The 9,759-nt window shown below is 37.6% G+C and overlaps 1 protein-coding gene across 1 annotated transcript in view; it reads left to right on the top strand.

Annotated features, from left to right (window-relative positions):
• The window catches only part of LOC107664971 (disabled homolog 2-interacting protein-like), a 122,505-nt gene that overhangs the window by 51,945 nt on the left and 60,801 nt on the right, over positions 1-9,759 (top strand). The window contains exon 5 of the mRNA XM_016455677.1: positions 7,193-7,311. Within this exon, the coding sequence (XP_016311163.1) occupies positions 7,193-7,311 (119 nt within the window). The remainder of the gene's footprint in view (positions 1-7,192; positions 7,312-9,759) is intronic.

Genomic DNA, 9,759 nt, shown 5'->3' on the forward strand with positions numbered 1-9,759 from the left:
TATGACAAAACTAATTGAATTTGTATTGTGTAAATTTGAATTATTGACAAGTGTCATTTAACAAAACTGAATATTATAGTTGATATTATAATATATAACATTATTATTATTATGATTTCTTTTAACTTGAATATTAAACATTTGAAATTTAACACAACTGAATATTTTTATGGCAAATTTTATGAGTATTTATAGACTTGTATTTTCAAACAGCGAATTTTTTGTTCTGAAATCTCAGACTGCAAATATTCAGTTTTTAAAAATACAGCTTCAAGTTTTCAAGATGAATCAAATTCAATATTCTAAAATTCAATTCGCAGAAATTCCGATCGTAGAGAAAGTAGGTCAGAGGTAATCCACAGGGAAGTGTAGATGATCTCCGAAAAGTCAAACGAAGCATTTTGGCCAATTAGTAGTTTTCTGGCGTGAGCGTGCGGTTTAAGATCTACCTGATCATGAATCGCCCAGAGGTAGCCTAAGTGATTCTTAAACATTTATGGTTTATATACTTGTGTTAGGTTAGCATTCTAAGTATGTCAAACATTTGTCTAAACCAGTGGTTCTCAACCTTTTTTTACTCCAAGTCCCCCCTCCTCTCCAAATTAATACATACTTTGCAAAAATGTCACTGCAGATATTCTTTACAACTTAAAAGTACTTAAAAGTACGTAAACCTTAATTAACTGTAACTTTAACAAATAAGCACAAGTCAGCCTGCCATACCAAACAAGACCACAGGGATACGCCAAAGGACTGCATACACAGATCCATGCAGAATAACTAAACACACCAAAGTACAAATGAAAAATGAAACCATTCTGAATGTGTGGAGACTCAGCGATCGGAAGGCGGGTCGATGTCATCAGTGAATAGTTCCTCTGTCAGAATAAGCTAATTTTAAGCGTTTGATGCCCATTTATACATAACTGATCCTCAGAAACTTCTCCAAAACACGCTTCTTTGGCTAGCATCCGTTATAAAACACTTGCTGTACATTCATTTTGACAACTACATGAATATACAGAACTGTGTTCAAGCAGAAATATGATGTTATAGTGATCCGTGTGCCATGAGCGCATGCACACGTTTTGTTTGCGCATCAATAATAACGGACACATGCGCGCCTAGTGTATGACTCCTGTATGTCAGTATTATAGTCTTTACTGGCCGGCGCTAGTGGCTAGCACCCCCATACATAAAAAAGATAAAATAAAATAAAAACATTTGACTCACATGGATAACTCGTGCAATGCAATATGTGACGTGATTTGCAGTTATTCGTAATGTCATAGCATATTATTTTAAAAATGGATCTGTTCCTTGTGCCAAGCCTGCCCCCGACTAAAGATTTCTTCTAGTCAACTAGTCACACGTTATATTAAGTTCTTTCCGCAGGAAAAAAAAAAGGGATTGATCCATGGCATACAGTAAGCGTGATAATACACCCACACTCCTAAACACCTTAAATGAGCCTATATAGTGATTTTATTATTCATTTAAAAATAATCTATTCTTTACGCCGTTACAGAGGACTACAAGACTACAGAGGCATGCTGTATGAACCTACAATCCTATATATATATATATATATATATATATTCATGATATATATCTGGGTAGAACTGTTGCGCCGCCCCCATGGGCGATAGGTCCACCCGGGCTAGGATTTCGGCCTTGAGCTCGTCATACTGCTCATTCCGGGGTGCCCTCAGGGCATAATAGGCCCGCTGCGCTTCTCCGGTCTCTCCCAGGGTGCCTTCGGAGTCTGTGAACAAGGAGAAACAAGTATTAATGTCGCCTGGAGCTCCGGGGTGCCTTCCCGTTGGTGTCCCTTCTCCTGGCTTTTAAGGTCAGCGGGAACGAGCTCCAGGTGCACCACTCATCACGCACAGGTGTTGTGCGTCAGTGATCAGTGTGGCAGCGGCGTTTCCAGGGCGACGCTAATCTGGACTCGGGATACTCGCCACAATATATAGCCCTATACACAAACACAGTACACAATTATGGCCATAAAAAGTCCCCAAAAGGCTTTTTTCGTGTTCCTAAAGGTGAGATTTTCCCAATACCTCCCTTCATATATGTACAGTGCACAATTATTTTCATAAAAAAGTTACTGTAAGTTCCTGAAAGGGTTTTTTTCATGTTCCAAAGGATTTAGTACGTTGCTAGATACAAGACGACTTACTGCAGGTGTGACTTGAACTCCCCAAGAGTTTTTTCATGTTACAAATGTTGTAGTATAAAATATCTGTATACTGTATGTACAGTAAATGAGGTATTGGCAAAAATTCACCTATAGTAAGCCATTCTAGTCACTAGGAATTTACTACAACCTTTGGAACATGGGGAAAAAAACGTTAGGTAAATAATTATATACTGTATATACAGTAAGAAAGATATCGGCAACATTTTAACTGTAGTAGTCTGGTCACTAGGAACATACAACATTTGGAACATAAAAAACTCCATTTTGGTGAATTACTATTTTTTTTCTTAAAAATACACTTTGTACTGTACATACTTAGGGGAAGTATTGTCTAAGGCGAGATATTGGCAACATATATTTAGTAATTTTGCCCTCTTCTAAGCTTTTAGCCTTGTAAACATTAATTTGAATGAAATATTGGACTTCGTTTTGTACTGTGTAAACTGGTAAATTTGCAGACGGTCCCTACAGCAGTCTAGACGAATATGCAGCGAATATCAAACCTAAAACTAACTTCGCGCTTGGCTTTCTATTGGAGAAAAAAGCTGAGGTAAAACTTTGTGGGTTGTGTTAATGCAATGCATTATTTTTTCAGTTAGTGCAATTCAACATGCTTTTTTGTTTTAAGGACATTTGTCATTATTTTTCTTCCATACAAGTAAAAAATAGCTGAATATCTGTCAGTGAAAAAAATAAGGTGTTATATATATGAGATATTTGAGATGAGATATTTAGGCTTGTTTTTAGAGAATGTACAGTATCTTTAATACAAGTGTATTTTATTTTTTTCCCACTAGTTTCAAGTATAAACAAATAAAAAAATAAGTGAACAATCTGCCATGCAATGATAATAATAATTAAAATAAACAACCTATGAAAAGAAGACAGAATATCGTATGCTTCTTAAGCACATTTTGTCTTGTTTTAAAGATTTGTAGGTGTTTTAACTGGAAAACAAGTCAAAAAGGAATCATTAAGATTTTTTATTTATTTATTTTTTGCAGTGAACGGACAAACTTCCTGCTCCTTCATCAGTAATTCCAGCATGCACATGTATTTTTGTGTTGTTTTTAGTAAAAAATATTTAAACATCATTAAATCAAGATGATTTTGATTGAGAAGCAAAATAATATGTTAAGACTTGTTTTCAGAGAGTGTAATTTGAATTAAGTAATTTTTCTTAACCCACTGGCATAATGTTTATTTTGAGCATAAACCTTACTACATTTTGTTAGTTTTATTCTTAAAACAAGAATTTGGCAAACTGTGAGTTTTTAATTGCGGGTATGGGGATCTTTAGTGTTGTAGTGTGCATATGGCATAAGAAGACTTCTGGAAGTCTTGGCATAAGGGGCCTCTTGCAATATTTCATCTTAAATTAGATGTCTTCCAGGAATGTTTATCTTGTAACCTTGGTGCATTGGCACAATAAGGGCGAGAAACATATCTCAGGTCCACTGGTTATAACAGGACTGTTACTTGTCGAGACATAATTTCAAGGAGCGAGGAATAGTGGTTTAACCCATTAAAGGACCCACTAAACATCTTTAACATAATGCCTACATTGGATTTTTTTTAATGAGTTTTAATTTTTTTAACTTTTAAAAAATATTCCCTTAAAAATTTCTTAAATCATATTTATTTTATTTTACTTTGTTTAAATTATTTATTTACTTTTGTACATTTATTTTAAGAATTTTAGATGTTTAACTGGAAAACCATTTTTAGTACGTGAAACCTTCAGTAACATTTGTAATTTGGTTTTGATTAAAAATTGTAATTCCTTACAAGTATACAATATGGCCCATTTACAGTATATAAGTGTAATATTAATTGTTTGGCTACTAAATTATTTGGCATTTAAACACACACAAATGTTGGGTAAAATATTGATACTTTGCAGCTTATCCTTTTAGAACAATCTTCATGTTGTGTGTGCCTATAATGCCTAAGAATGCTGTCTTTGTAGACATCTCACTAGGTTTTTGGAAAAGAGCCCCAGAATAGCTCTGGTGTGACTAACAGCCTAACAGAGCCGTGTGCGGGTCAGAACAGGGCTTAGCCTTCTGCTGTCCTACAAAGTTAGGACCAGGTTATACAAATCCAGACAGGGCCTTCAAATCTATGTTTTTCTGCCTCCAAATGTTTCACGCCATGTCTAGGATTGTCAGCACAATTAAAGCTGTCAGACACAAACTCACAGGCATGGATGGACACAAGAGGGCAGAGAGAGGCCAAGCATAAAGATTACAAGAGAAGGGAGAGAAGTGGGGCGGATGAGAGGAGGTTGGGAATGCAGGCTCAGCAGCTAAGCATTACAGGAATTCAGTACATGCACACAATAGACGTGAATGAATCTGCAGACCTTCAGCCTTTTGACAGCTGACAGAGCTTATTACTGAGACATGATGCCAACATAACCGCATATGTTTGTTCAAGAATAGGGTGTTATCCTGCCATTACTCCAGACTGCAGTGCCACACGATCCTACAGAAATCATTCTAATATGCTAAGCAGTTACTAAATTAACATCTGGCTTTTGGAGGGCATGAAACAATTCTGTAGAAAACAATCATTCGGATTCACTTCTGTCTTTAGAATTGCAGAATCATTTGTGAACTAAATACTTTGTAAAGAAATGCATGTGATGCATTGGCCTTAAATGCATCTTGGCTATTGTTTAAATTTGAAAGATGCAGAGTTACTACACAGCTGGAGTTGAGCTCTTCAGACTGCGTTGTCATTGATCCAGACTGCGGCTGCAGTCAACAGTTGTATGTCTCCTCCAAACAACAGCATCATCAAACAGCGCTCTTCCTTCACTCTGACAGGCTCGATGAATAATTCCATTTGGAAGTTTGGCAAATGGCAAATTTCATGTGAAAGATGGCCCGGAAATAACAAAGAGCTAAAAAATTTAGATTACACCCCAGGGGGAAAATATTCTTTGAAGTTGTTTTGATAAGATGTCTTAAAGCTGACCCAAACTCTTTTATCATCTTCACCTTCCATACACAGTACATCTATACTGGCCAATACTTGGCCATTTTGAAATGATCAGCATCAGTATCACACCAAGGACGATAACTATAAAGATAACGATAGATATAGTTCTAAAAATTGTTCTCAATATTAAAGAAAAGCAGAGTCCACACCACAGCTATAACGATAAAAGCACAGAGAAACGATATCGTTGGAATCGCTTTCAGAATGATTTTATCCAGCTGATGAACGATAAAAATATTGACACCCAATCAGAATCAATCCTGCTATAATGAACTAGAGAATTTAAATTGCCAGACGTGCGTGCGCTTAGAATAAACAAACAATATCGTATGCTAGTGTGGACGCTAATATAGTTATCTTTATAGTTATATCATGACAACTCTCAGAGGGTTTAGCATGGTAATATACATGACAATGTTAATGTGTTTGGTCTTAGCGGAATAGATATGCTGCGCTGCTGCTGCGACAGAGCAAGTTCCGAGACTTGCTACTGCCAGTACATCCACAACATGCTGCTGTGAGCATGTAAGAAATACTGCTGCTGCACATATAACATATATGAAATAACCCCCATATATATAGCATACATGAATCACCCCATAGCAGATCTATACAGGTGGAGGGTTTCCGAAGCGCACTGCAACTGCTACAGCAAGCACTAGCCAAGCTCATTGGCTGCTGATACAAAAAGAACCAATCAGCTGTGCCATGTGATGATGTCATTATGTCAGATTGAGTTAGGCCTATCAGACTGTGCCATCTAGAGTTTCATGACAGAACTTTGGATTTATCTTTATAGTTATCGTTCTTGGTGTGAATGGGCCTTAAGAGATAAATGTATTTTTTTAAAGATCTCTCAGATATCTTAATGAATGAAGACATGTTTATATTTACATATCATAAGTTATAATTTATAATTATAAAATATATTATCAATTTGGCATTATATAGGTTCTCTAGATTTAAGCATCAGCACTAGCCATTGAAAAAATCTATATTGGTCATCTGCAAATAGACACCAAGCGGAACTGTAACACAATGCAATTTGGGATTGTTTCACTCAAGTATAAGAGGCCACATGGGACTAACCTTTGCCCCAGATCCATTTTGTTGCCTCACTGGTAACCCAATAGGAATATGATGAGGACAACAAGATTTATTAGCAAATTAAGGTTATATAGGTAGTAAATGAAGTTTCAGTTTCAAGCAAATAATCAGATTTCTGACAGCATTTCAGACGAGCAACCTACAACTTATCATTAAGTCATTAAGATGAAGTATATATATATATATATATATATTACTCTAAATTCGGAAGGTGTCATGTATACCCTTAGTAGCTATACTATACTAACTATACTAGTCCTTTCAGCAGAATTTGTGCCATTCTTTGTGACTTTGTTTGTTCCTGTTAGCCCCTTAATCGGTTGTTGTGCAACAACAGGCACTAAGTGGCTTATTAAGGTCAATCAGCCATTCATTCACTTCATGCATGAGGCCTCGATTCACATTTCCCACCCATTAATTGCATCTACATGCCTGAGAAATGCATGTTTTTTCCCTTCTCAGTGTTTCAAGCATTCCACTCAGACAGATTTTGGATTTTCAGGGAATAATTCAAGTCCTTTTAATCTTGTCCTAATCTGTAGACTGTCTGAAAAGCACCAGCTCAGCTCTCCCCCTATGAACTTGCAGTGCACCAGTATTTTCCCCCCCTTTTCCATGCCAGCCAACAGTTTCCATGGTAACAGCGGCTTTGAGGGGAGTATCACATCAGTGAAGCTCCTCAGCCCAGCGCTGCGAGCAGATGTGTGTGCCGCACCAATCGCGCAGCTATGCACGGCGCAACCAAACGCTATGGATGAGAGGAAAGAACAAATAGAAGGGAACAAGCCAAGCGCCGGTTTTCACATGCAGCTGCTCCAGTGCTTAATGAATCTCTGAGTGTAATCCAGTCCTTTCCTCTGACTTCCTGTCCAGGGCTTCCTGAGCCGCAGACTAAAGGGTTCCATCAAACGCACCAAAAGCCAGCCAAAGCTCGACCGCCACAGCAGCTTCAGGAACATCTTACCGGGCTTCAAGAGTGCGGAGAATGACCGGTAAGGTGGAACCGTTTAGGTTTGCGTTGCAGTTTATAGTATCTAACAGATTCCTGTTTGTTGCCTTATTGTTTTTTATTCATCCAACACCTGAATCCACTATTATATTGACAGCTGTCATCACGTCCTTTATGATGTGCCATTTACAGTACATCACTATGTGATTGTAAAGTGCATAAAAATGTAGATTTTGTGCTGTCAAGTTGATTAACAGATCTCCCCTTGTCAGTTTTACACAGCATAATGCCTCGATTCGCAGCTTTCTGTATCTCCTACAACATTCATTACGTAATCCTCCAAACGTTTAGCTTCTCTATTCATCTCTATTAGGATTGTTTAGAGTCACTTATTGCAGTGCTAAAATGTCTGAGTCATCTTTCTCCCCAATGAATAGGGATCACACAGTGAGGAATGAATTGGATTACTCACAGGATAAATGGTCTGGCCTCAGTCTAAATTGCGAGAGATGCTTGTGAAATATTCGGCTCCCTGCGTGTCGTTCAGGTTGTCAAGAGAAGAAATATCTGGCTCCAGGATGCTGGATCCATATGTTGTTTTGATGTGACTTGAGTACAGCGTCCTACACGCAGCAGTTTGTGTCCCAGCCTCAGGTCAGTGTGCGCTGCTTTTATATGAGCTTGTAGGAATGCACACAGAAGCGAACAGAGAGTTTAGATAATATTGCAACTGCATTTGAGTCTGTGTTATTCAGGAGGACTGACCACTAACTTTGCCACTGTGGAAATCTAAGCAATATCTGTCAACCTCACTTCTTTACAAACCCAAACATTTTTTTCCTTGTGAAAATAGGTTAAATTAACCACAAATGGAGGCTTGCTGCGGACTCAGTGCTTCTCAGATTATTTTTCGTGATTTTTTGCATTTGTTTGCCCTAGTTTGATATCTAAAACTATGTTCAGATTTCAAAGCAGATTCTCAAGGCATTCAATTCACATGTATTGCTTTATAGGCCTACTCGTATTGTATGTCAACAACTGTCTCATTTTTTTTCATTTATCCATTAGGAAACTTTAAGAGAATCTTCTGAGAGAAAGTTGGTAGTTAAATTAAGCATAACTGAGATTTGAGCTATAAAAGAGCAACCTCTGTTCATCTTTGACCTGACGGTTAGCGATGTGAGTTTGAATTCGGCTTCTGTTAGTCAAACCATTATTTCCTGTCATCACCCTGCTGTACCTTTCAACAAATGTGTCAAAATGGCAAACATTTCAATTATTATTTAGCCTACTCATCCTCATCTCATTCCAAACCCTTATGGGGAACATCCTGGCTGCTCTTTTCCATGTAATAAAAAGTAAATGGGGACTGGGCTTGTTAAGTGCCAAAAACTGACAGAAAAGTACCATAAAAGTGTTATTAAAAATTCCATATGACTCATGCAGCTATATTACACCTTCTGAAGCCATGCGATAGCTCTGTGAAATTTACGCCGCTCTTGGCTGATAATTTTCCACTTCGTTGTTGCACTGAAATCAAATGTGGTGCCATTAGTCATTAGACACTTTTGTGGTTACTTTTATGGTGCATTTATGGTTCCATTTACTTTTATTGCATTAAAAAAGAATGGACTATTCTGCAAAAATGTGACTTCTACAGAAGAAAGAATCTCTTACAGGTTTGAAATGATATGATGTTCATTTCCCAGAATGTTCATTTCTGAGTGAACTATATCTATATTGATCTAAAATGCGCCTCGACTTCCTTAATTCTCCATTTGTGTGGGAAAGTATTCTCATTCACCCAAAAGAGAATCTCAAGAGCACCGTCTCTTACATGGGAATTTGTTGAGTCACTCTACAGGACTGCGGATATCATAGCAACCACACCAAAGATTTCTCCACAGCTCACCGTCAGCCTTGTGCTTCTGTGTTGCTGTGGTGTTAGCAGGCAAAAATGGCCTTGCTTGTCCAGAGATTTTATGCCTCATTAGAGCAGCATATTATCCTGGGAGGGAGAGCATCAGCTTCACGGCACCAAGGTGTGTGAGTTGGATGTGACACACACATACTGCTTTACGGATGCTGTGGCAGCCTCTGTACCTGACTGGGTTCTGCCAGTCACAGTAAGTTAAGGGTCATTTCCTCTAGACGTGCCTGTTCAGCCTGCCTGGACCTGACGGTTGCAAAGTCAGTGTTGCATAGTTCAGAAAGGGTTTGTCACCTCTGCAGTATTTTCTACCATCTCAGCCTAATAATTAATTAAATTGGATTCGTTTTCTTTGCTTTCAGTTTTAATTTGCTTTCCTCGTCTTTTTGTGCACAAATCATTCACATTATTCCAAATAAATTTTTTTAGTCTTAATTATTTTTAGTAAACAATTTTCTCTTTTTCTTTTTTTTTGGACAATCTTTTTGAGTCTCAATTAAAAAAGTAAAATCGGTCTGCAAATTCCATTTCGTGTTGACTGATTTTGTTTTTGTAGAACTC

This window comes from Sinocyclocheilus anshuiensis, unplaced genomic scaffold (genome assembly GCF_001515605.1).
Source record: "Sinocyclocheilus anshuiensis isolate Anshui unplaced genomic scaffold, SAMN03320099.WGS_v1.1 scaffold363, whole genome shotgun sequence".
NCBI lineage: Eukaryota > Metazoa > Chordata > Actinopteri > Cypriniformes > Cyprinidae > Sinocyclocheilus > Sinocyclocheilus anshuiensis.